This window comes from Pleurodeles waltl, chromosome 3_1 (assembly GCF_031143425.1).
Source record: "Pleurodeles waltl isolate 20211129_DDA chromosome 3_1, aPleWal1.hap1.20221129, whole genome shotgun sequence".
Classification (NCBI taxonomy): domain Eukaryota; kingdom Metazoa; phylum Chordata; class Amphibia; order Caudata; family Salamandridae; genus Pleurodeles; species Pleurodeles waltl.
Genome location: NC_090440.1, coordinates 1,398,745,129 through 1,398,772,816, shown reverse-complemented (window position 1 = coordinate 1,398,772,816; position 27,688 = coordinate 1,398,745,129). Strand labels below are relative to the sequence as shown.

Sequence of the window (27,688 nt, the reverse complement as noted above, 5' to 3'; positions counted from 1 at the left end):
GTTTATAAAAAGTACTTACTGCATTACGAATACCGTTTCTAATTGTGGTTCAGATGTATTCCTAAATAGGAAATCGATATATCTAATGTACATCTAGCCCCTTGCTATAATATTGGGAGCAAGCAGGTCGGCGCTATTCAACCCTCACTGTATGATGCACTGGCGCCCTCTACTGTTTGAGTCTGGGAATTGAACGACAATCGAGGAATTGCAGGGAATACTGCCAGAGGCTTTAGGACACCTACGACTTGCGAATGGGTGTGAGCCTTTGTGTGGGGAGAGCAGAGTACCCCTGCAAAGTACATTGCGGGACCCCACTCAGCCTTACTTATGAGCTCTTGGAAGTCGCTCCGCACTGTGGAGACCTTTGTTACGCCACTGGGTTTTACATTAAATAGATGCGATAGTCACGCTGAGAAGGAATGGAGGCGGTGTGACGTATACTGCAAGGGCGCAGACGTTCTTACCGCCTTTGACAGGGAGTTTTTCCGGAAATAACTGGAGGGTGGAGACCTCGCGTGGGCGGTTCCCCCCAAGGCCACACTGATAATATCAACTGAACTTTAGTTACAGATTACTGGTTGACTGCATCGCCCTTGGGTGAGGGTAGCTCTTACACTCCTGTAACCTGATAGTCGCAGTTTTACAATGGCATAGTGAGGGGAGGTGTGGCGTGTCAGCGGCGTAGCCAGTATGTCATGGGATCTAGCGCAAAGAAGAAAAAAAAGACGGGGGCGCTATATGAAATGTGAAATAGAGGAATAATCAGGGTTCAGTGGCTATCAGACCTACTGGCCCCGGTGGCGCTCCACCTGCTGCACCAGTTGAAGCTACGCCCATGGGACATTGTAAATTTGATTTATTTATAACACTGCCAAGACGCTGCTGCTGAGGGAGAGTATGAGCTTGCAGTGAAAGTTTTAATAGGACACAACTGGTGTTGCGATGTTATATGGGGTGTCATTTCAATTATAATAAACCTAGCTACAACCCTCTGAATACATCGTGTCTGAACGAAAGGTCACGACTGGAATATGGCTATACTATACACACACTGTCAATTTACCGCTCCGGCTATTCTCACAGCAGTGACGAGCTAGAACCTCCTGCCCTTCCCGGCCAACACAACATTTAGGGCAGTAGATTTCGCGCTGATCCCGTACCCCCAATTATACCTGAATTACCTGTCTCTGCTAGTTGCAGACAGGAATATGGGTGTATCCGCTGGCTTCCTAGTCAGGCGACAGCAGCCGGCAGTCCAGGCGAAGACCGAAGCGGAACACAGAGGTAGGTATCGCCCTTTTCACGATGACCTGTGGGGGCATGTGGGAACTGGGAGGTGGAGGCTGGCAGTGGTGGGTACCTTTACTGGATTACAGCAGAAACAAAAGAGGTGAAATTGCAAGCGCACAGTGGGGGGGGGGGGGGGGGGATACAGATTCCTGAATACTCATGGCTAAGATTAAGGGAGTACGATTGAAGCCGTTTTTATACTTTTATCGGTAATTTGTCTCTTAACAAATCTGGATCCCATTGAGGATAAGTAGCCCCTAGTAACTGGGAGTTTTGGACCAATAGGCAACACCGAGTACCTACAGCGCCGCGCGGCCTGCAATAGTTGTGTGATTGTCTGCTTGCTCTTCACTGAGGTATTTCTTAGAGCATGTACATCAAGTCACGGTATGTCTACGTTTTGTGGTACTGTTGGGTATGTCCAGTACCTTTAAGGGTCACGTTATTCTCGTAACTTGAGCTAAGGGGCGTCGGTGTATTGTGATATATTGATAGTTTTCGAGTTTGTTACAGCTAGGTTTTGTGTTTATGTTCGAGCATGTCTAATTACGGTGATGTTATTTTTCGAATATATGGCGTTATTGCACAATTAAGCGCATAGCTGTCAAGTTTCCCAGGTCATTGCGTGATGTGCTGCGTTACTTTAAGTTATAGATCGGGTACGTTGTGTCACTGATACTCTCAATATGAAAACGTTGTTCTGTTATTTTATAACAATGTAATTGGATTTTTATAGCGCTTATTACCCCTGAAGAGGCGTTGGTGGGCTTTATGGCAGGTGGCACGCTACTATCTAACCCAAATTTAGAGGTTGAGCCAGCGGTTTCTTTATTGTTAATATGTTATATACAAAGCTCTGAAGTTTTTCTGACCCTTTAGCGAGTAACTTATCCAGTATAGGTTTTATTTGCATTCTGGGAGCTGTAGTCCCGATTGATTACATCGTATAAATTGAGCAACATATCCTAGAATGCACAGGAAAAATCTGGACTGGCTGAACTACACACGTGTGGAACTGGAAAAACAAATAGTTCTATATCTAAAGATATTGTGCATCGATGTATCGCCGTACTGTTCCACAGCTGAGTGTTGCGTTATTGTTCAGTCTTATTGTTATGTCAGTGTCGTTACTGCACATACAATGCCATTTCATTGTATGTCTAAGTGTTGTTATTATTTAAGTATGTCGAATTGTGGTATGTCGATGTATTATGTTATTGTTCTTCTATGCTGAGACCGTGTACGTCTAAATATAATGTCCGGGTTCAAACTTGTACAGATATTGTATATATCGAGTTATTGTACCTGTAGTTGCGATGCGTATTTGACATGACATCTAAAGTCTCACTTTATTGTTTGAGCGTATCAAGTTAGTACACGTCAAGACACTGTCTGGGTGTGTCGATGTATTGTGCCGGTAAATGTCAGATCACTGAGTATGTCGAATTACTGTATGCCTGAGCGTCACGTGACAGTTCGAGCGCGTCAAGTATTGTAAACCCAAGTGCCCCTGAAATATTCATATATGGGCTTATGTCAAGAATTGACTTTATTTATCTGTATACTTCAATATTGTCTTGTCCTCTTCCACCAGCCAACAAAATAAAGAGCAAATAACTAAGCTGTCGAAGCTGAGAGCAGTAACAGCACAGTCCCTTTGTGAAATATTACAGGAAGTTGTACATCTTGCTGGTCGGCTAAAACAGTGTAGGAGTCAGGAAAACAAAATTAATAGCTTCAGTAAGGCAGTTTCAACTTCCCTGAACGAAGTAGCCGCTTTAAGAATGATCACTTAATTCTTAACAAAGTAATTGTCAGTTGATTACTTCTGAGCGGAAAGAAGAGTTAGATAGCACAGGAATTATGATCAGAAAGATGACATCAATTTTACTCAGGCCACGCAGAAATATAACTAGATTTTCAGGGCTGCTATGACAGCTGTTACTCTTCAAGGCCCGGATATCGAATTTATCTGGATCCAGGTGCTTTTTATCGCAGTGGAGTAAGTTATATATCTGGTGTCACATATAGCACCTATTTACTAGTTTCTGGGGAATAACATGCAGATTCAAGTTTAATTTATTAAGCTTTATTATATACACAGCAAAACAAACTGTTTTAAAAAAATAACAATAACCCTCATACAATGTACGTACATTCAGTGCTTTTAAAAGAAATAACACTTCTTCATTTACTAATCTCCCCAAAATTCACAGCACCTCACCTACAAACAATTCACATAAAGTATCCCAAATTTGTGGCTACATCAAAACAGTTTTTGTACAATCATACGTAAATCACACTGACCACAGGGAGATACATAAATTAGCCAACAAGTTACAAATGATTTAAAACATTATTATCGCAGTGATTATATTTATAGCCATCCCCCATTAATAATACACAACCACAACCTCAATTAAACTCATAATATTCCAAATAAGTAAAATATTATAAAATATTCATATATGTTATAAAGTGCATTGGTAGTCGAGCGGCGTGCTTTCACAGCTCCAAAATCCCAGTATTCCAAATGCTAAACAGATGTGCACATAAGAACTTGAGATCCTACCTATAAAGTGGATTAGTGATCCATAAACATAACATATCAGATCCAAATTTTACATTCCCAACTATAAAGTGCATTAATAATCTGTAGACTTAACACAGCAGATCCAAACTCTAAGTGCATTGACTGTACCTCGACAATTTAGAATTTCTTTGTAGTTGCATTTTTTAACATCAATACATACCACCACCTTCTAATTCCATAGTCATAATCATGGGAGTGTTATTTATCTGAAAAATTGCAACACAGCTTTAATCTCCGCATTTCATTACAATCCTAAACAACACAAATATGGTCCTAATCCCCAGGGCTTTAAAATCTCGTAGTAGTATAGCCCTACTTTCTTGTTAAAAAAACGTGTGGAAAAACACAGTAAGTGACTCAGTGACCATGTTCCAAAATGTACAGAATGGGTAGTTCCTAACAAACTCTGTTGAATAAAGTGATGCATTTTTAGATTTCACACAAACTATAGATTATAGCACCTGTTCCAATCTCAGCTTCATCATATGTCTTTTTTCCCCTCTTGCCTTTATGTCTTTTAAATATTGCTGCATTTTACATACACACACACAATCTTCATATATGCAATTTGGGGACGTTGACCGTAGTCCATGTAGTCACTTGACAAGGCTGACTCTTTGATAAAGCATTTAATTATTTTCTTCTTATCAGTTTTTCAACAAGAAACTCGATTAAAGCTCCCTTTGTGTCCACATGCTTAATGATTCTCCTCAAATATGCCACCCATGGAGTTAAGGATCCCCTCTGTAAATAGGACTTCAGAATGTACCTTACCATACCCTTAGCTGCTTCTGCATTTCTCTCTCAATAATTTAGAAGTATCTGATAGTATTTGAATTTTATATTTATGAGAACCAATTCTAAGTGCAGTTCTGAGTTGACTGACCCAATTGGAAGGTACAACCACAACTTCCAAATATATATTTTAATTGCTTCCAAACATTGCATATATTTCTTTGTCATTTGTAATTTTCAGGTTGTGTGTCTCTCTCAACACACCACGGAGTTGTGTCCCAGTTCCCTGTCCACCCTACTCAGTGCACGTGCCACTGTTTTGCTCCTCTGTTCCTGCACTCTAAAATGATGTTTAAAACTGAGATTCCTGCTAAACGTTATGCCCAAATACTTATGTGCTTGTACAAACTGGACCCTTTGCCCACTGAACCACAATTTATATTTTGGCTTTGTGGGCCATTTCAACACAAATGAGATGGCTTTAGGTTTTATCACATTAGCTATCAAGTCATTCTCAGCACAATAATCTGCAAAAGCCTGCAGTAACCTCTGCATACCTACAATTGTAAGATCCATAATAATGTTATCATCTGTGTAAAACAGATATGGCATTTCCGCTTGACTCAACTTTGGTGGGAAGGACCTCCCTTTAAATCAAATAATCTGGGATATCTGCTATAGAAAAAGAAAAAGAAAGAGTAGCCAGCATGCAACTTTCCTATAAACCATTTGGAGTTTCAGTTTTCTTAGTGAGGGTTATTCTACTCCTCAGCTCTATTTGTGTCCATGAATTTTCATGCAGCATAACTGCCAAAGCAAATAAGCCCTCTGGAATCCCCCAGTCTACCATCTTTTTTCCAGTTTTTGTCGGTTCATGGTATCAAAGGCAGATGACAAATCAATGTATGTCACATTCAATCCCTAAGGCTTAAATCAAGAATATTTCTCCACTAGCAACTTTAATGCAGGTTTTCTATCAATTGTAGAGTGAGACTTCCTAAAACCAATCTGCGTAATAAGCAGAATATTTTTTCCGTCAACCCAATCCTCTAAATGGTTCAACAGCAATTTTGCATATATCTTAATTAGTGTATCTAAGAGTGTGGTTATTGTATAATTTTCAAGACAGTCTCTTGGGCCCTTTGTAGGTCGAGCGTAAGCATACAACCACTTGTATACTTTTAAGAATATTTCGTCGGTGCGCTTCCAACTATTTCATATGCTAGTTTCTGTGTCATTAGTCTGAGCAAGGGCAGAGGATCACTTGTAATTGCTTATAGCCTAAGAACCAGGGCTCTGAAATCCTTAGAGACAGTGCCTACTTCTGCTGCATACTGGGATCCCATTCGTAGCTCCATCAGTGCACCTCAGTTCACACACTCCAAGCCCTCAGCCGTGCTAGTGCCAGGAATCCCACACATGCTGTCTGCCAGAGCACTTCAGTTCTTGCAGTCAGTACATTCTGCTGCTCCAGTACTGGGATCTAGACTGCAGCTCCATCAGTGCACCTCAGTTCACACACTCCAAGCCCTCAGCCATGCCAGCGCCACAAAGCCCACACATGCTGTCTGCCAGAGCACCTCAGTTCTTGCAGTCAGTACACCCTGCTGCTCCAGTAGTGGGACCTCGTGCGTAGCTCCATCAGTGCACTGCAGTTCACACACTTCAAGCCCTCAGCCGTGCCAGTGCCACGAACCCCACACACGCTCTCTGCCCAAGCACCTCAGTTCTTGCAGTCAGTACACTTTGCTGCTCCAGTACTGGGACCTTCGGCGCAGCTATATCAGTACACCGCAGTTGACACACTCTAAAGCCTCAGCCATGCCGGTGCCACAACCCCACACGCTGTCTGCCAGAGCACCTTAGTTCTTGCTGCTCCAGTACTGGGACCTCAGGTGAAAGCTCCATCAGTGCACCGCAGTTCACACACTCCAAGCCCTCAGCCGTGCCAGAACCCCACACACGCTGTCTGCCAAAGCACCTCAGTTATTTCTGCTCCAGTACTGGGACCTCGGATGTAGCTCCATCAGTGCACCTCAGTTCACATACTCCAAGCCCTCAGCCGTGCCAGTGCCAGGAACCCCACACATGCTGTCTGCCAGAACCCCTCAGTTCTTGCAGTCAGTACACTCTGCTGCTCCAGTACTGGGACCTCAGGCGCAGTTCTTATCAGTGCAATGCAGTTCACACACTCCAAGCCCTCAGCTGGGCCAGAACCCCACACACACTGTCTGCCAAGGCACCTCAGTTCTTGCAGTCAGTACAGTCTGCTGTTCCAGACTAGGACCTTGGGCGCAGCTCCATCAGTGCGCCTCTGTTCTACCCCCGCAAGATCACTTCCTTTCCTATACTGGGACCCTGCTCACATACAGTTCCATTTCACATACAGTTCCATTACAGCAGATCAATTCTAATAGTCAGTCCCACTCGCAGCTTCACCAGGGCACCTCCAGGCTAACACTCGGCAACACGGGCACACCAATACTAGGCTCCACACATAGCTCCATTAACATACCTCACTTCTGACCTTTTGTGCCCGCTACTATTCCAGTACCGCAGCCCACATACAACTCTGATCACTGCACTTTAACCCCAACCTGAAGCGCCCCATTATTCCAATACCAGGAATTACACGGCGCTCCGTTTCTCATTCCTCACCCTCTGCCTTTCTGTTATTCCAGCACTAGGCCGGGACACAGCTCTGTCTATACCCTGAATCCTGATCTCAAGCACCCCAATGTTGCTGTATTGGGGTTCACATACAACTCTGCTAATGCACCTCCTGCTGTTCTACAGTGCCCCCTGCTGTTCCACACTCTGACTTCTGTTTGAGGACATGGGGGAGCCAATTAAATCTATTCTTAGCTGCCATTTACTTGGGAGGGTCTGTTTCACATGTCTCACTCTGTTCCCTTTACTCTGTTTACTGTCAATGTTTTCTTTCTCCTCCAGTTTTCTCTTTCAAGCTCTTAAAATCCACACAATAACAGTTTTGCTCTTTCTTTCAACTGCCTATTTCTACTACTTTCCCTTTTTTATTTCCCTCTTATTCTTGCTACCTCCTCTTTCAACCTCCCCACAACTTGGTTATTTCTTTCCTTGTTTTGTACCTCTCTCTCTTTTTTCTTCATCAGGTGATCATTCTTTCACAATATTTTTTCTCTTCCCTTCATTCTTTCTTTGTTTTTCTTATTTTCTCTTTCCTTTGACTCGCTATGCGTCCTTTCACTTTTTTTTTTAGATCTTTCTTCCTTCCTTTCTCTGGTGTTTTTCTTATTTTTGTCTGTCAATTCACGCTTTACTATAGATCCCTCTTTTTCATGTCTGTATGTGGAAGCCACAAGTTACTTGTCTGGACCCGAAGTGTTAAAGTGTTTTTTCTATTCTGTGTCCGTAAAAAATGTGTCAATACATACATGCCCTACTTCTTTTGCTGCTCGTTTCTCTCACATCTCTCTTTTTCTCTAATGTAAATTTTTCTCTTTCTTTTCACACTTCTTTATTTATTTTTTCCTCTTTATCTTTCGTTCGCTAGCTTCCTTCCCTTTTTTCTTTTGTCTTACACGTTAGCTCTATTTCTTTTTAGTTGTGTTTTCATTTTCTCGTTCTTTCTTTTCCTTCTTTCGTTTCTTTGCAACCCCTGCTCTGTCTTCCTTTTGTCTGTTATATTCCTTTCACTTCTCTTATCAATGTAGCAACAGGTGCATTGACACCAGGGTCCAGAGACCTGTGGACCTCACTCAACTCTATTTACTGCTGTATTTTCATATCGAAATTGCAGTCAACCAGTTTCCTTTCTTACTCCATGGCCCATGACACTGTTACTTCGCCACTTGTCCTTTCCATCTTTACTCCCGACTCCCTCATTCCTTTCACTCTCCAGTCCGTCCCAAATGATATTTTTGTTATGGTGTTTTGAGCACTACACTCTAATTCCAAAAGTTTATTTCTGATAAAGGTTTATATGATAATTGTATATGTTTTAAGATAGAGGAAGAAGGTAAATGGAAGCGCTTTAGTTAAATGCTGGGCCACTGAAATTATATGGCACGAAAAGATGAAATTATGAGGTAGGGTTGACCAATTTATGTGGCAAGAAAAGTCCAGTTATGAATTTACAATGCCAGTAGCTCTAACTCAAGAAAATGCTAGACTTATTGCATTGCAAATGTTTGTTATGAATTGGTGCTCTAATACTTCCACATCAGGACTCCAGCAGCCTATTTTCTTTCATTACAGCATCACATAGGGAAGGTAATACTTTGGCTCATAATGAAGGGGTTGTCTGTAAGATCAATGCTGATAGCCCATCTGGGCCTTGAGCTCTCAATGTCTTTATGCTATTGATTAGTTTTCAACCTCCAAAAACCTCTGTCTGTCTTTTTCCCCTTTCAAGCCACTTTATTCGCCACACAGCTTTTTAATAAAACATTCTTGCTAACTTGTTTGCAGCAGCCCTTTTAATGGGTCATGTTTTCAGGCCTTCTTTATGCTCTTATTTAAAGTAGTTTTAGCTTTAGTATACCTATTTTCATTGCTAATAATATGTAATGAACTTGGAACACATCAAAACAGATTTTAATATTTGTTTTTATCAATCTGCCATGGGGGCGTGTCCAAGATGGCGACGTGAGAGGACGTTCAGCAGAGAGCTCCGCTCACAGCCCAAGAAAAGATCCTGTAAAAGCGCCTAATTCCTGCGCTCTCTGACTTGAAATATAAAGAACTGAGTGCGCCGTGATGCATAACATAACACAGGCCGGCCAGAGAAGATCTGCGTCACCATAAACGCGAACCGGACGGTGATCGCGCCGGGGGCGGAGTGGCGCCCGGGCCCTCCCAAGCTCAGACACAACCCGACCGCCGGCACTGGTGAGGTCGACAGTCGGACCCGGAAAACTCCCGGAGCGAGAGGCTGTCGGGGTCTCGGGCTCCTGCTGCGGTCTGCGACATGTACATGTGGCGAAACGCCAAGGCGGGGCACCCGACCTGAGCAGACGGCCGGAGCACCTCGGAGGGACGGACGACGCGGCCGCCTAGCTGCGGGTCGACCCGGCACCGCAACTAAAGGCAAGAACGCGGAGTAGCTCTGCTGAATTCACCGGTGTCAAAGAACTCTGTACTGATCGAGTACGACGACGAGCACTTCCAAGAGCAAATAAGGTCAGGACATGGAGAGAGGCATAAAAAGGCGGGAAAAACAAAATAAAACAAAGAAAGGGGAAAAAAAGAAAAAGAAAAACTTCTCTTAAAACCGAGCAGGGGCCCATCTGCAACGAAGACCGTCCCATGAGACCCAAGGGACGCGAAGGGTCGCTCCGGGGAGCACGCGTTGTGCCGGTACTAGGTAGCACGAACACAAACCCAGTCAGGAGGACCACAAAAAGTGACTCCTACAAAGTACACGCGATAGTAGCCCGGTTGGGGACTATAGCCCAATTCAGCCTCACATAATACAACAGCTTAAGGGCACTCTCACCCCTGCACCTGCCCGCACCACGCCGCACTGCTGATGATACGGGGCAGATTTCCCCCCGAATGAAGAGCTCTTCGAACTCACCCAGCTGAAAGCAACAACTCACGAGAACCGGTGCACCCAGGGCTAAAATAAATCGGCACTCTTGCATTGCATTGTACTGATCACTTGATGACCTGCGAAAAACCTGTAGTTTCCACAAAACACAAAGCGAAGCACACGCTGGACTTCAAATCGATGCGCAACGAACCTAAAACAGATATAAGCATGGTGAAACCGAAACCCCAAAGGGCTCAACTTGAAGCCAGACCACAGTTCCATCACTAGAAATGGACACAGAACACCACTCAAACGCTTTACACAAAGTGACAGAGACACTAGCTGCCCACTCCACACAAATGGAGAAAGTACTTCAAGCAGTCCTCGACACCAGAACATCACTAGAGGGCAAAATAGACACAGTGGTGGCCGAAGTTAATATCCTTCGTATGGAACACCGGAAGCTAGCAGATAGGGTCACTACAGTAGAAACAACCCTCAACACGACACAACCAGACATCGTAGAAATGAAACTTCGACTTCAGCACCAGGAATCTGAAATATTATGCCTGCACAAACATGCTGATGAAGCAGAAGGCCACTCACGCCGCAATAATGTGAGATTCCTTGGGTTCCCTGAGAAGATCGAACTCCCAAATGCAGTCATTCCTAGAAATTTGTCTCAAAGAAAACATATTCACAAAAGAGACCCCACCACTCTTACTAGCTTACTAGTTGAACGTGCACACTGAACCCCAGGGGGCCCTTCCCGCCCAGGCGTCCCTCCATGACCACTAATAGTGAGATTCTTAAACTACCGGGACAGAGCCCAGGTATTAAAGGACTTTAGCACATCTGGCCCAATAGACATAGAAAATACAAAAATCACGGCTTACCCAGACTACACTGCCGAAGTACAACGCAAACGCGCCACCTTCAACTCAGCAAAGCAAGTACTAAGAGACAAAAAAATTTCATACTCCCTAATGTACCCGTCCAGACTGCGAGTGGTGGATGGCGAAAGATCTCACATATTCCAAACATCAGAAGACGCATGGACTTGGATACACGCAAAAGGACTTGTAGACCCCACAGCCGAAATCCAAGTACAAAAAGAATGGTTAACTCAACAACCGCGCCGCAAAAAAAGATCAAAGCTCAGGACTGAATCAGGCCCAACTAAATCACAAGCAGCGGATGAGCAAGCTCAAGCTTTAAAAGCTTTAAAAGTAGTGAACAGATTCTCGTACATACAGCCACAATCCAACCAAGACACCAACAACTCGGACTCCGACACAACGAGTAGTCAACATGGCCTATTCACGTCGCTGCTAACCACCGGCCCAATGTTCACTCACGTTCAGCAGATGACCTCTAAAGCAACAGGCCAGGACTTCCACCGCACAAACTCAGGTACCTGCATAACTGTTACAGCACAACAAATATGGATCGCCCCTGGTGTTCCATATGCAATTCAAGACGTGCACGTAGATAATAATGTTAGATACACCTGCCTGGTCAGAGAACTAGATGGAAGACAGCTAACAACAATTGGGATATACGCGCCCAATACAGGACAAGGAGAGTTCCTTCGGACCGCTACCACACAAATCCCATATGACCCAACCACACTCACTATCTGGGGTGGGGATTTTAATAGCGTAATAGAGGTGTCAATGGACAGATCGCATCCCCCAATAAAAGACGCCCAGTGCAGGAACTTATCTCGAGCACTTAGCAACTGGATGCACGAAAGGGAATTACAAGATGTATGGAGACGCTTACACCATACAGATAAAGAATACTCCTTTTATTCACTGGTGAACCAACTCCATACGAGAATAGACCTGCTGCTATGCTCAACTAGGTTAACACACATGATACACAGCGCATCGTACATGGCTAAAACCTTATCAGGTTTAATGGGAACACTAAAATGGGTCAGACAGCCGACACAAATCCCTACATGGCGCCTACAAACCACCCTGCTACGCGATCCCCCCTTCCGAGTTAAAATAGCAGAAGAAATAGAATCCTACTTTGCAATAAACACAAAGACAACTATATCACATGCAACGGAATGGGACGGACACAAAGTAGTAATGAGGGGCATGTGTATGGCATTGGCAGGTGGGGTTCGTCGGGAACTGAATACAGAGCTACATGACATTGAAGGGAAAATACGAAATAAGGAATGCGAACTAGCTTCGGGTAAAGTCAACAGCAACGAATTAAATAACCTTAAAAAACAGTGGAACGCAACTGAGACCAGCTTGCGAAAATTCGATTACCGACACTACACAGCGCGCCTACACGCTGAAGGCGATCGCTCTAGTAGAAGGCTAGCATGGCTAGCAAATGGGACGCAAAGAGCCACTCCCATAAACGCCATTAAGCAAGATACAGGCACGATAGTAAACACACAACTAGAGATTAACGACGCCTTCAAACAATATTACAGCACACTATACAAAGCTGAACCCCCTCCACAACCGGCACAACTGGCAGAGTTCTTCCGCCACACCCCACTGACGCGACTCCACACAGAACAAATAATAGATCTAGACAAGCCCATTGAAAGGGAGGAGATACTACAGGCATTAAAACAGCTGACACACAACAAAACCCCAGGGACAGATGGGCTTCCCATTGAATATTACCAGACCTTCACGCTACAGACAATCATGCCATTCCAAACAATGTTGCAAGAGGCATACGAAAATGGACAACTCACAGAATCACAATGTGAGGCGACAATCGTAGTCCTACATAAAAAAGGCCCCGACCCCTTGAACGTTCGCTCCTACCAACCCTTAACCTTATTAAACTCAGACTACAAAATACTAGGGCAAATACTGGCAAACCGCCTCCTACCACTGAGGACAGACCAATCCGGCTTTATACCCGGACGTAATACCTTCGTCAACATCCGAGACTTACTACGCATCATGACCGAGACCTCCGAGCTGGATCACTCCCGTGTGGTGGCCTCACTAGACGTGGAAAAAGCCTTTGACATGTTGGGTTGGCTCTTTCTGATGGCAACATTACAAAAAATGGGATTCGGCGCAAGATTCATGCGCTGGATATCCATAATATACACTAACCCTAAAGCACAAGTCAAAACCGGCGCTATCATATCAGAGAAATTTGACATAGGTAGAGGCACGCGACAGGGTTGCCCATTATCATCACTACTGTTCGCATTAGCAATAGAACCCCTTGCAGCGAAACTGCGCAACGAAGCAGCAGGATGCGGCATCCTAAATGGAGTGGAATTCCGCATCATCTCTTTGTATGCAGATGATGCATTAATATACCTACGCAACTATACCGAATCCCTTCCACACATATTACACCTACTTAATACTTACAGGGCCTTGTCCGGCTTACGTGTTAATTGGACCAAATCATGCATATTCCCCATGCGACCATCCCCAGAACTACATGATAACACGACAATCAACAACGACCTAAAATGGGAACACACAACTTTTAAATATCTAGGGGTCCACATTTACCATAGCGCCTCTGACTTAAAAGAAGGTAACTTAGACAGAGTAATCAGATCAATAAAAAACTCCATACCCTTTTGGTGTTCCTTGCCCCTCTCGCCCATGGGAAGAATAGCCTTGGCCAAAATGATTGTGCTCCCCCATCTACTGTACTACTTTGCTGCGCTACCACTCATACTACCAAAAACACTTCTCGCACAACTAACTAAGTTGCTGACTGAACTGATATGAGCCAACGGACGTAGAAGAGTAGCCATGACCAAGCTCTACCTCCCAATAGAGAAAGGGGGTATGGGCGCACCACAATTTGAACTCTATTATGCAGCAGCACAACTACACTGGATCATGACCTGGCTACAGGTCCCCCTAAACCCAGAGGGATACAAAGTGAGATCACAACTGGGACGCACAGAGGTGCTAGGCTGGCTCATAGGGCGCAAACCCCTCTCGTCTCACAACAACATTCTAGTAACAGTACCCGAACGTACATGGAATCGCTATGTATCAAAGGGTGCCCACACACCATTATACTCACCTAAGATTCCACTACTAGCTATACCAGGGATAAATAAACTACTCGGCAGACCGGGTCTAGTGACATGGACTACAAAAGGCATACAACAGGTTGGTGACCTGTTTGATGATGACCAGTTTATCTCATATATGAAACTCACAGAGACTTACACTCTAGGATCGGGCGGATTCATTACACAAGGGGCACTTAAAGGGCTAATACGTAAAACATGGGGCCAAGGTAATTCAGAACCACCAACATCACCCACACTGCACAAATTGATAACAGGCGCTGGTGCGCAAACAAGCATCTCCTGGATATACCACAGACTACAGGCCTGTCCAGAAATAACACAAGCAAAGTCCAGATGGGACAAGTTCTTACATACACCCCTCACAGAACAACAATGGTCTATGGCCCTTACAACCACACGAGAAATATCACGTAATGCCCGCTTCAGATATACCTAACTCAACTATCTACCACAAACATATCTAACTCCACTCTGTATAAAACATATATTTCCACAAGCTACATCTGAATGCCCAAGGTGTGGAAACACAGAGGCAGATTTTTTTCACATGACCTGGAATTGCCCCCCATTACTCCGAATATGGCACGACGCCACACAACAGATAGCCAATTGGTCGGGCCTATCGCTGAATCCCACACCTGAATCCTGTATTCTAGGAATACGCCATAGGCGTAACAAAGACAAACAAAAACATAGATGTGCAGATCTAGCGTTCATTACACTTAAACGACTCATTGCAACACAATGGAAGTCGCCTTGTACACCAGACATACACAGATGGACTAAAGATCTGACTCACTGGACCAACGCAGAAATACAAGTACTACGTACTCTACATAACATCGGGATTGAGGTAAAAAACACAGATATATGGGATATCTTTCTAGAACAACTACAGGAAAAAGACGACACACGCCCACCCTAGACCATCAACACAACACCTACACCAAAAGATAAAGATACAAGATACCCCGACTGAGAAATCCCTCCCTCATTGTTTGATGCCCCCCTCAAAGATAAGAACATGCGACCCTCATATTGTACCCCCAGATCCATCGCAGGTCCCTCTTGCCTCCCAGACCTCCAAAAAGGTGACGCCAGGAATCCTAATAGAGCATTCCCCCAACTGCATCAAACCTTCCTGTAGGCGATGGGTGCGGTGTAGGGGTGATAGAGGACACAAACACTGAGGTTAACTACCCTTTACAGGGGTTTACGTGCTTTTTATTGTTCTTGGCGGTAGAAAAGGGGGAGAATAATTTAGAACAGTCTGTGAGTAACCGGTGGTTCTGGGTTCTCTTTTCTTTTTCTTCTCTCCCTCTCTGGTCTCTATCCGTCTCAGGTGGGTTGCTTATTCCTTTCCTTTCCTTTTTCCTTCCAGGTGGCGTGTTCCGGTATCTTGGTGGCAGGTTTCCTCGGAAGAACAAAAACAAGGTGGCAGCCGGTAAGTGGGGAGGGTAAGCACGGTTTTGGTTCTGTGTGGGGGTATGGGAGAGGAGGTGAAATAAGAAAAGGGGGGGGGGGTGTGACGGAAGGGTTTCTCTATCCTTTTTAGTGGGGAGGTGAGTGGGTTTCTTTCTTAGTGTCAGCAGTATACGTGGTTGTTAGGGTGCCCAGGGAACTTGCCCTGCCTCAGGCGCTCCCCCTTTAGAGGTAGTCACCCTGTCTCCCTTCCTCCCCTTTCTTCCCCCTTCTAATCCTCCCCTCGCCTCCTACCCTTCCCCTTCCCTGGGTTCTGCTGTGGCCCTTTACTAAGGCACGTACCTTGTCCAGCCACGACCCTCCTGGGCCGTGGCAGGCTGTCGCGTCCTCCGTCTCCTCTCGGGGTGGCTCTTCCGTCCTTTCCTCCGTCTCTCTTCCTGGGTATTCCGGGTTGACGCTTCTCTCCGTCTCCTCTCGGGCGTCTGGCTCTCCGTTTCTCTCCTTCTCGCGTTTTCCGGTCGTCTCTCCCTCGGGGTCCGTATTACGTCCTGAGGAGGAGTCCCGTCTCGTCCCGCTGTGCCCTTCTTCACTCTCGGCAACCCGGAACTCCGGGGCCGACTTCCGTCTCCTTCCCGATGCGTCTCCATGACGACGGGGTTGTCGATCCGGCGAGGCGTTCGGAGAGCGCCATGATTGGGCTTCCTCCGGCGCTCTCCTACACTTCCCTACTATCCCCTTATACAATCTCCCCCTCTCAATCTCCCCCATCTTTGCTATAATCTTCTCCTACCTTAAATGTAACAGTGTAGGATGTTAATCACAGAACAAACCAAATGTATAAGTAATTAAAGTGTAAAACAGAAGAAATGCAACTTTAAAGCGAAACTACCTGTAACACAGACTGTTAAAATATTATAACCACTGTACATTATTAAATATTTCAATAGACAGATTTAAAAAAAAAAAAAATCAATATGCCATAGTCTTTAAGAATCCCTGCATAAATATGTGTCCCATATTCTGCCAGTAAGCCAGATATCCACTTTTCAATTTCTCATATCATCTTAGGCAGCCACATGATTCTTCTGTCATTCTTAATTCGGATCTCTTTACTGTTGATCCATGTATCCCCGTTACTCACATCATAGTGGATTTATAGCGGAAGTAGTTTATGGTAATTCCCCCCCCCCCCTTATCTCCCACCGCCAAATCTATTACCATAGAAAAATATTCAGAGGATATGATCACATAATCAATCAAGGATGTTCTTCTTCTATTGTCAAATGTACTTTTACCAGGTCAATCGCTAATGGTCCTCCCATTTATGACAGATAGGTTGAGTTTGGATAAGACATGGTCTAATTTCCTACCCATAAGAGAACTCTTCACTTGTCCCTGAACGTGCCCCGGGATAACCAATGCCATCTCACTTTAAAACTGCGTCTCATTGATGCCAGCTGTTGTTGGAATATTTATATTAAAATTGCATAGTAATAGTATAAATAGTATAAAGGCAGCTAGATATCTATACCCAATTTCTGCGACTAAGCATAACAACTTAGTTAATTGTTGACATTGCTCCTTATTTGGTGGTATGTAGCCACTCACGATAATTAACATTTTCCTATAAGAACCTCACACATTTTTGATCTGATCTTACTATCAATCATTTCTATTGTAAGAAAATCTGAAAATTCCTCTAAGATTTTAAAGTTTTTTTAGGTCATTCTGAACTGGTCCAAAAAGTCCCTTACCCCTTTATTATTGTACGCTACATAATCATTAAATAACATCTCATCTGTCACCATGGACGTCATTTCACCAAAACACCAGGGGTAGTGAAAGTGACAACACATGCCTTTTGACCTCCACTTTCACTCACACACATACTTACATACACACAAATTCATGCTTACACTCTCTCACATAAACGCACTCTCACCCTCAAGAACGCACATAGCATACATTTAAAAACATTTTTTACTTACCCCAGCTGCCATGGAAGGGCATATTCCAGCTAACTGTACTCCATTTTTATTACACTAATAGCGCATTCACTATTAGTGTAATAAAGAAATTGACAAAAAACAAAGAGAGTGGAGCCCCAACTAACGTCCATAAGCACGAGCTGCTCTTGTGTTCCTTGCACTCAGTTTGCCACTTCTGAGACCAGGGGTCGTAAATGGAGTGCCAGGGGTAGCAAAAGACAAGCCAGGGATCACAGCTGTGACCCTTGGAGACCCCTACAAGACATCTATGTCCATCATTCAGGTTTCCAGAAAGGAGACTATAGTATACCTAATTTGTTTAGCTTACTTTTGACATAATATTTGTTTCTTACTAGATCTACCATATTCCTTGACAGAATACAGAAAAAATAATCATCGGGGTAATTATATTTTTGGACCTAACGGCCTGAAATAAATTGCTGTTACCACCCACCTCCAATCTTGGGAGTTGAGCCCCACATTGAGTATATCTTGAGTTTCCATGACTATCTCACACCCGGCATCTGATATAATTATTTGTAACCTTTCAAAGTCTAACTCTTGCTGTGGGCCATTACTTGTACCTCATGAGTGTTGCTGCGACAGACTATCAACCTCATCTATCGCTCCATGATTAATCAACCTTCTCTGTTTCTCTTCATATATGTCAAAACCAGCATGTCTTATATCATCAGTGGCTTTTATAATCAAAGAAAGCACCAACCTTGAGTGAAAATGAATTATGTCATGTGGACACCCACCAGTGCCTTAAGTTGTCATGTGATATTGATACCACTGATATATCCTTTGTCATAATCATAGTGAGAGGATAGAGCTAAAGATCGTCAACATTTTAGACCTATTCATAAATGGATTAGACTATTTTTAAAGACAGTGGTTATTCCTCCAATAAGATCCATGGTCCTTCTTCATGCTTAATCGTGAACAAGAGTGAAAATGCCTTATGGTACCTCCCGGATCTTCCTAGAAACCTTCGGCTACCTGTAGTAAATGAGTCTTTTCGTGATAATCTTTGGTTCACATTTGGTTGCATACCCCTATCATATTTTCCACTAATATCCCCCAATTCTGTTCTGTTGATTTACATTACATTCTTAATACCTTGTAGATTCCCTTGTGGCCCAATATTAGCTTCCCCACTAAAAAGCTTTGCTTTAGCCATGAAGTCATCTCTTTCTACATTTTCCTGGTCTGACCAAGATCCCAAATCTAGAGGACCCCCACTACTCCTTCATTTGTTTCATGTTGTTGATATCCTTGTGACATCATCCTAGGGGACCCAGTCTTATTCCTACATACCTCTCCATTTACTTGCAATTGGTCTAAGCTGACTTCTGGTTGAAGAACATCCTCAACTGCTGCTTGATACATATCAGGGAGAGCATAAGAACGCCTTTTCGACTTTTTTATATTCTCCTATTTTTCTTTTTCTTCCTTTTATCCCATGTACTTTCCTACATTTATTTATCTGGAAGATTGGAAATATGTATTTAGGAGCTACCTACCCCTTTGTTTCAAATTTTCCATCCACACACACACACATCGTTTTTTAAACAAGTCTCCAAGCCTTCCTGCCTTTATTCACACTTACGCAGCTTGTCACAATTTCCATCTATAATTAAATGAGTTTCAATAGATTCACCTGTCTTTATTTTCTGCACATCATCTGCAAATCCTGCAGTTTCTGTACCACTGGTTGCCTTTGACACCTTTCCTACCTTATTAACTCTGTTGTAAACCATGTTAGCCTTAACTTCAGTTAGGCATTTTAGTACGGCAAGGAAATGTCAACATTGGGATCCTAACCATCGACCCCTCTATTTAATAAATTTAGAATAGAATCTGGAATACATTAAATAGCTTCCATCAATGAAGACCCAATAGTGCGGTTAACACCTGCCCCATAGCTATCTTCGCATGTTCCAGGTAACCGTTTTGTTTCACCCCACACAATGCTAGTATGTAAACATATATTAATGACCATTGTATCTACATTTTAAGGGAAAGAAAATCTGCTCCTTTTTTGGTGAGGATCATAATTAGGATCATCAAACCCTGTTTGAGTTGTTTGAATTACAGGGTCCCCGATAATCAGGCTTGGTGTATTGTTTAACTCCAATAATTCAAAGTGCCCTGACAACTTTTAGCAGAGTGGTATGTCAAGTCCACTGCATCGTTAAGTTCCAATGCCACTTGTACAATTTCAAGAATGGATTTATCACTTAAACTATTAAATTGCAGTTTCTGTTACTTAAAGTGTATTATCAAGGTTTGAGTCTTTCTCCTGGGGGAGGATTAATTTATTTTGGTGCTGGCTGTGGCATACTAGGATAGCTTGTATTTTAACTGGTTCATCTAATTCAACTTCTAGATTTATTCCAGATCCTACTATATCAGCTTTATATCCCTACTCCCCTTTGTCATATACATATTTTAGATAAGTACTGCGATACAGACCAAACGTGAACCTTAATAGTCTCACTCACAAGAGGCACTATTGTCAATTGTCCTTGTATACACGTCTTATTATTGCTGGCTCCTTCATTATTTATCACGGATTCTTTCAGTACGAGAAGGATCTCTGTGTATGTTCGTAGTTCAGGCTTTTTTATGATAAAAAATGGTTAACTATTTGCACAGTATCATCAAATCCTCCACTGCCACAATTCATATCTTCATTGCGCTCCAGAGTACAAGTGCTCACTTAGATCTTTTTAGTTTGAGCACTTTCTTTACCTCAAAGGCTACTGTTGAACTGTTTTTAATAATACCAATAACGTCATTATTTTTCTTTGTGTTATTATCACATTCCCCAAAACAATCTTCACTTGGCCTCTGTGTAAGGACTAGGCCTGATCCTATCTGCTCCTTTCATTCCTGGTCAGGAAGCTCATAGAGTTTCTTCCTTGCTATCAGATAGTAACATTATTGACTGATTCCTTGGGCTTGTAAGTCTCTGTCCCCCAACCTTTGGCCATCTCCCTTGCTTAGCAGCAATAGGCTGAGCACCCTTGCATGCCTTTTTTAACTTCAGATGGACTCCTTGGTTTACGTCTGTCATTAAGGATAATTCCAAGTTAGTGATATTCCATTTCTCCGAGAGACCCAAAAGTATCTCGAAAACAACCTCCTTTCATAAAAAGCTTATCCATGAGTGCTCCGTAATTTCTCAAATTATAGTGGTACAGTTGGTTCTGCTGTATTATTAATAGCATATTTTACTTTTCGGCAGTCATTCCTTTTCTTTTTGCACTTTACTAGGCTGACTGTAGTGTATCCAAGGATCGTACTGACCGTTCCATGGGCCAATAACCATCTTTTCACCTTGGGCTTTACCAAACTGAGGGGCATATTTATACTTTTTGGTGCAAAACTGCACTAACACAGTTTTGCATCAAAAAGTTTTGTACCGGCTTGCACGGTTCTTGAGCGCCAGCCGGGCACCATGTTTATGGAATGGTGCAAGCCACCGCAAAGGGTAGACTAGCATAAAAAAAAAAAATTGTTAGCCCGTTGGTATGGGAAAAGGAGGTTTTGCAACAAAAAATGACGTTAGGCAGGTTAAAGTGAAAAAAATCTAACTCTAACCAGCTTAGCATCATTTTCTGATGCAAAACCATCCATACCATATGACTTCTGTCTTAGAAAAGACAAGAGTCATGCCCACCAACCCAATGGCCAGCACAGGGAACCAGGGTCCCCTAGGTATGGCCACTGCACCCAGTGCCATGTAGGGGGCACATTTCAGGGCCCCCAATGGCACTTAAAAAAAAAAACTTACCTATACTTACCTGGGATGGGGTCCCCCATCCTCCGCTGTCCCTCTGGTGTGGATGTCCCTGGGGCCTGGGGAGGGCACCTGTGGTCTTATTCCATGGTGTTCCACCATGGAAATAGGCCCACAGGTCCCCTAACGCCTGTCCCCTAACGCCTGCCCTGACCCGGGCGTTAAATAATGTTGCAAAGTAAGCTTTGCACCATTAGTTGACCCCTCCTCCCCTGTGCATGATTTTAGCATGGAGATAAATATAGCGCTAAGGCCATAGAGTCATTTTTTGCACTAGAACGCCTAACGTGCATCTCATTGATGCAAGGTAGGTTTCCACGTCCAAAAAATGACTTTAACTCCATAACCTAGGTGCTAGACGGATCTAGCGCAAAAGTATAAATATAGAGTTCGTTTTGCACTGAATTGGAGTCACAAAAATGACACAAATTTGGCGCAAAACAAGTCTAAATATGTCCCTGAATATCTTCCATTATCCCCTTTAAAGACTCATTTAAAGGGCATTTGACCCTTATTCTATTTGCTGGTTTCAGCATAAGGAATCTAGCCTGGTTGATATCCTACAAATTGCCAAGCAGCACACTGACTAAAGAATAAAAGTGCAAAAAAAGAAAACAAAAAGAACCAATAAACAGTGTCTTCAGTCTCTCTTCTGGTGCTGCCACGCTCCCTGTGATTTCGGTACAAGTATAATTTACAGCCTTCACAACATTCACTGCTCACCGCCCTCCCTGGCCGCCTTACCCCACTAGCCGCACGACTCCTCGTGCAGACACGGGAGATCAAGAAGAAGGTTTGTCATGGCATTCCCCACCTTTGGAGGGCCAAGTTGGACCAGTTCAACTCACACCTTGGCTGCTTAGGTATCACAGGACTGGCACGAGCTCACTGAATATAAACATAGCACCAAGACTCCACAATGAACTTCTGCAGTTCCACCACCTCACACATTTTTTGTTATATTGTGAATCAAAAGGTGTTCTAGAGTGGGTTCTGCTGTTCTGACATTCTTGTGCAGAGACCAGTCAGAGGGTAAACTGAGTGCTGGGCCAGAGAAAGTTCAACACAACTTGTATGGCGGGTCAGGTAGATGAATGAGGCAGGGGATAGAAGTGGGAGAGTAAAGTGGGAGCAAGCCGCACAGGTTACTAAACCAGCCACATCTGCACCACACAACTTTAAACCCAGCGCACCAGGTATTTATCTCACCACAATCTCTCCTAATCCCCTGTATCACATATGCCTCCTACACCCCCCTTCTGTCAACCCCATGGCCAAACCTACACCTCCTTGTGCTGTAACGTGTACTGCCAAATGGCCAGTCCTTCAGATCAAACCACACCTCTCACTGAGCCACAACCTGCGCCAGATTCACTAGTCCTGTTTGAGCCCTGCCTGAGCACCACTGTCTGAACACCGTCTTCGCACCACCATTCTCCTGCTCTCCCCCAACGGACTGTTGGGCATGACCCTCCACCTGACTGCCCCCATGGGCCAAACCAGGCAAAGCTTGACTCTTTACCTTCTCTCATTCCTTTTCTCCTTACGGCTCCCGCCTAAACAGCGTTGTGAGGTTTGAAGCTTGAACCTTCAAAGCAGTCTGGCCTTGTTGTTCAGTGTTCTCCTCCCCCTTGCATAATTGTGCGATTGGACCTCCTCATCTATGAGCAATGAGAGGCAAGGGTAGTACTGTAAATATTGTGCACACCTCCTCTGTTAAATTCCAGCAGATTTTAGCTGCTGAATTCTAACAAAGGGTGAGATATTCAACACACCTGGTAATTACCATATGCAGAAAATATCACCCAACTTCTAATTCCAAACCCTCTGTAAATGGGGGTTTATGCAGGGATAAAAAAACAGACCCACTTGTAATTCAAGGCCTTACTATTCTATGAGCCAAAATATCTCCAAGGACATCTTCAGAATCATATTCACTCTTAGTATCTTGGATGTTCCATCTGAGAGAGTTCTTCACTCACAAGAGTTGGCTGATAAAGTACCAGATTTTTTTTCTTTTTACAACAAAAGTGACTAAAACTGTGTAATGATCAGGACGTGGATCGCAGATTGAAAAGGTATTCTTTTATTGAAGAAACACAACTTAAACACCTCAGGAAGCTCCGACCATCACATCGCTTGTTGTTCACCAACTGTCCCCTCACAGCATTATCCCTCAAACCTTCCCATTCCAACAATCTGAACCTAGGTACTAGAAATACATAGAAAGTAACTTAAACATAGCCTCCCAGGTAACCCACTATACATATAATGTAACATAAGTAGATTAAACATTTTACTATGTAACATCAAAATACTACAGACTGGAACAGAGTTTTCAGATTAAGATAATCTGATTAAGCAGAATGTCCTTACGGAATTCGTCCAGATCTCAGTGTGAAGAAAGTGAAATATTTCTGAGTCATTATAAGTCCTCTGGATTTATGTACAGCACATTTATTGAAGACATTCACCAAGCTTTTGCTCCATTTACTGAAGATATTCCAGATCAGTGGTTCCCAACCTGTGGTCCGGGGACCCCTGGGGTTTGCAAAGCCTTCTCAGGGTATCCACGACTGCTTAGAAAATAAAATAATATGAACAGATTACATCCCCAGCTCTCAGTAATGACTCAGCAGGGCTCCCCGGCTTCCAATAATGATTCCGTTGGGGTCTCTGGGTTCCAGTAGTGATAAAGTGGGGATCCACAGATGTCAAAAGGTTGGAAACCACTGTTCTAGATGATTCATTAAGCACAGTAGTAGTTTAAGATAGCCTGGACCACTACTAAAAACCTGGCCCAAACGCTGAGGACCCTGCAAATGTAACACCCATATTGCTGTTACTTTAACTTGTCATGCTACTGGAGACACTAGGCATCACCCAACATCAACAACATATTGAATATAATACAATTGTAGACGAGGCTTTGGATGGCTTTTGTCTGGACTCTGCTGAGAACCAGTGGTGACTTCAGTAACTGACAACCTAAGGCTGGTGATTCATGTAGTTGATTCAAGGTAGTGATTTTATTGGATTTATCTGTAGCTTTCAATACTGTAAATCACCAAATTTTGGCATATGTATTATCAGAATAGGTGTGAATGGGTGCACCCTCGATTGTTTTCCTTTTTTCCTCACAGATCGTTCACAGATAATAGATGAGGCCTTCCACTGAGAGCTGGAAGATTTGAATTGGGTGAGTGCCATCAGATTCCTCCTTGCCTTCACTCCTTTTCCTTGCCGCATTACCATCGATCTATATTTATTAAAATATGGCAATGCTCCTTGCTTCACAATACAGTGCCAAAGCCCGGTTGTCACTCTTTGACTCTCACTAACGCAAGGGTCAGAAATTCAGGAACGTTTCAAGGAACATGCCCTAGTACACGTGTGCCACACAATACAGTTTGATAAATGGGCTTACCTTTTAACAGCAGTCTTTCCACTTTATGGGTCTGCAGGAGACTCCCTTCATATGACGTAAAGCAGCGTCACTTTTTCCAAGCAGTCCCGGGCTCTCAGGAGATCACCCTTGTATTGCTTGCCTATCAATGCTGCCTCGCACTTGAACCCCACCCTTCCGCAAATCGTCACAGGGCGGAGTGGGCTCAGACACCCACCCCATCCTGTGGCGACTTGTAAAAGGATCATGGGGGTTACACAGGTTAAGCAGACGCGTGTGACGTGTGACATGACGTCGTGGCGTCGGGTCGTAAGTATTTTGTAAATAAATACCCTCTGCTATGTGTTTATGACCTGAAGACTTCCAACCCTCCTTCTCCAGATAACAGGTAATCTATCTAAAAGACTGCACGAGCCGAGACAAGAAAAGGTTTTATATGAGAACATTCCCCTTCATCTGCTTGAGCCTCCTAGAAAATGTCCACCTTACATGCTATCATGTACAGTGCGTGTCCCTTTCAGCTATAGCTCCAGAGCTGCTTTTTTAGTGTGTTTGTGGGAAAACAATACCTGTTTGACAGACTGTTTCAGTTGACAATCGATGGCTCACGTTAAATTACACGCAATTAATAAACGTAGATCCTAAAGAAATCTTTTACAGGAGGGTTGTCGCGTCATGTCGCTGATGGTATCTTTTAATTGTGCATAATCTTTGTTTCACTATTTGCACTGATCCCGCCATTTTGGAGAAACAGCAATCTTCCCTCTTCCCGTTAAGAGATAGAAGCCTCGTACTGCCTATCTGCATCGTTCAGAGAACCTCGTTCTCGTAGAAGCCACATTGACAGGCAGTCGTCGTGCAGCTTATTTCTTAATTCGCCTATAAAAATAATTTTATTTATTTTGCAGTTTTAAGTATCATAAAGGTAGCCGGAGGGTAATTGGTGTTCTTTACATGGCCACTAGAATATGTTGTACATATTGTAGTAACGGGGTGATTTGCTTAGCACAACAGGATGTTGGTCTGGGCAGGCAGGGATTCAGTACTGGGCCGTGAGCTTCAAGACAGGCACATCTAGAGGCAAGGCCAAATCTCATTCCTAGATCAGAAGATTCTTATTGATGATTATTTTTTAAATATGCTGAACGTATTGGTGGCAACGTGGAATAAAGCAGGCACGGCTGGATAAATACATAGAGGTTGAACAATACCTTACTTTTCCTGGTTCCATTTCAGTGCTTATTGGGCCTTCAGTGTAAGTGCAGTTATCATGTTCTTTCCAGCCATGCAGTGTCTCTGACGAGACTTTTTGGTGAGCCCGTGGTATGGTGTACATTTGCTTTGATTTCTAAACTATGAAATACAACTGCAAGGGATGAGATTAATTTTTACTTAGCTCACATAGTCGACTAGGTCAGGAAGCCTTTCCTTAGTGAAGTCATGTTGATATTCCTGATATTCTGAAGCAGAACTCAATAGACCTTCCTAGGTGCTTTACCCAGGATATGGGGTGCAGAACATGACATTTGGACTGCTGTCAAACAGCATCAGTCCACACCCTGCCATATACATCTGTTAACGTATAAAGGAGCTGTTTACCTCTCAAGTTAAGGGCCACTGAAACTGCCTTTTACCTAAAATAAATCACAAATACCAAAGACACAAAGCTTCTAAAGAAATCCATGAAGATGCAATTTGTATAATTTTTAAATTTCACACACCCCTAAACACAGCATGACCTCTGAAAGACCTCGTTCAGCCACTTTATAATTTCACCAGCCGTTACTGCCTGTGGCCCTCTGATATGGGCACTTGCCCCATGCCATAGAAGTAGTTCAGATTTAGGATGCATGCAAAGTTAGGTTTTAATCAAAATATTGCATCAGTGAGTAGACCTTGCTTTTTTAACTTGCAATCTGAAACAAAATGTTCCTTTACTCTTTTTCTCAGAAGATTGTTGTAGCCAGTGGCTCTGTTCAATCACCATTAGGATTCTGCAGGTCAGTCTATCTAGCCCTTCTTAGGAAGATCGTGTTTAAACACAAGTACAAGGTGCCACTGTGAGACTTATTTTTATTCTACATAAATATGAGTGTATCCTCTCATCTGGCTTAACTCACAAAAGATACACCTTCAAGAGCATTATAATACCAAAATCTTAGTCATTTTCCAATCCAGAAAACCAGGCTGCAAAGATAGAGTAGTAGTGCCTTCAGAGTTCAAGTCGCTATTCTGTGGAACAATCTCACACTGAGTCTACCTTTCTCCATTTTAGGAAACATTGAGAACCTGGCTCTACTCTCTAAATGTATGATTTAAATGTCCCCAGTAGTTTTACTTAAGAACGGCCCAGGTATCCCAAGACACCATGTGTGAGTTAATATGCGCTTTTCCAAATAAACCTAAACAAACATCATACTGCTGAGCTGCAAATTACTGTTATAATGTATATCTGCAAGGCAAATTATTGTTGAAATAGATTGTTTTATTGCACTTCTGAGTCTCTTGTTCACCTTTGAGGAGTTCCCATATGCATGTTCTCTGCTTATGATGAATTTTTAAATCTGTGCTCATTTACACTTGGTGTTAGACCCTGTTTGAGGGGGGAGCATGGGCAAATCAGGGGCTACTGGGACTCCATCGTGGGGGCTCAGGTTGTTTGCCTCTGATGTCCAGGGGTTTATGGTAGAATGGCTGTGCAACCTGGGCCACATAAACCCCTTTAGCACTTGGCTCTTGGTGGTAGCGATGGCAAGCAGCCACCGGCTTGTAAGGGAGGTAATTTGGGAGTGCTCAAGCTCAGAACTCAACAACCACACAGCAGTACAAAAAGTAATTGTACAACCTGATGCTTGGCTTTTAAAA

The 27,688-nt window shown here is 43.4% G+C and overlaps 1 protein-coding gene and 1 long non-coding RNA gene across 4 annotated transcripts in view; one reads left to right on the top strand and one right to left on the bottom strand.

Moving 5' to 3' along the window:
- LOC138285241 (uncharacterized) overlaps positions 1-24,943 on the bottom strand; it is a 93,379-nt gene extending 68,436 nt beyond the window's left edge. The window contains exon 1 of the long non-coding RNA XR_011201548.1: positions 24,845-24,943. This is a non-coding gene — a long non-coding RNA (uncharacterized lncRNA). The remainder of the gene's footprint in view (positions 1-24,844) is intronic.
- Positions 629-27,688, top strand: part of LOC138285238 (NXPE family member 4-like) — a 116,768-nt gene continuing 89,708 nt past the window's right edge. The window contains exons 1-2 of one of the 3 annotated variants that reach the window (XM_069224932.1): positions 629-1,287; positions 15,581-15,643. In XM_069224932.1, the coding sequence (XP_069081033.1) occupies positions 1,212-1,287; positions 15,581-15,643 (139 nt within the window). In that variant the 5' untranslated portion in view covers positions 629-1,211. Of the gene's footprint in view, positions 1,288-1,312; positions 1,356-9,251; positions 11,550-15,580; positions 15,644-27,688 lie in introns of those variants that run through there. The other 2 variants (XM_069224933.1, XM_069224931.1) reach the window with 2 other exon arrangements.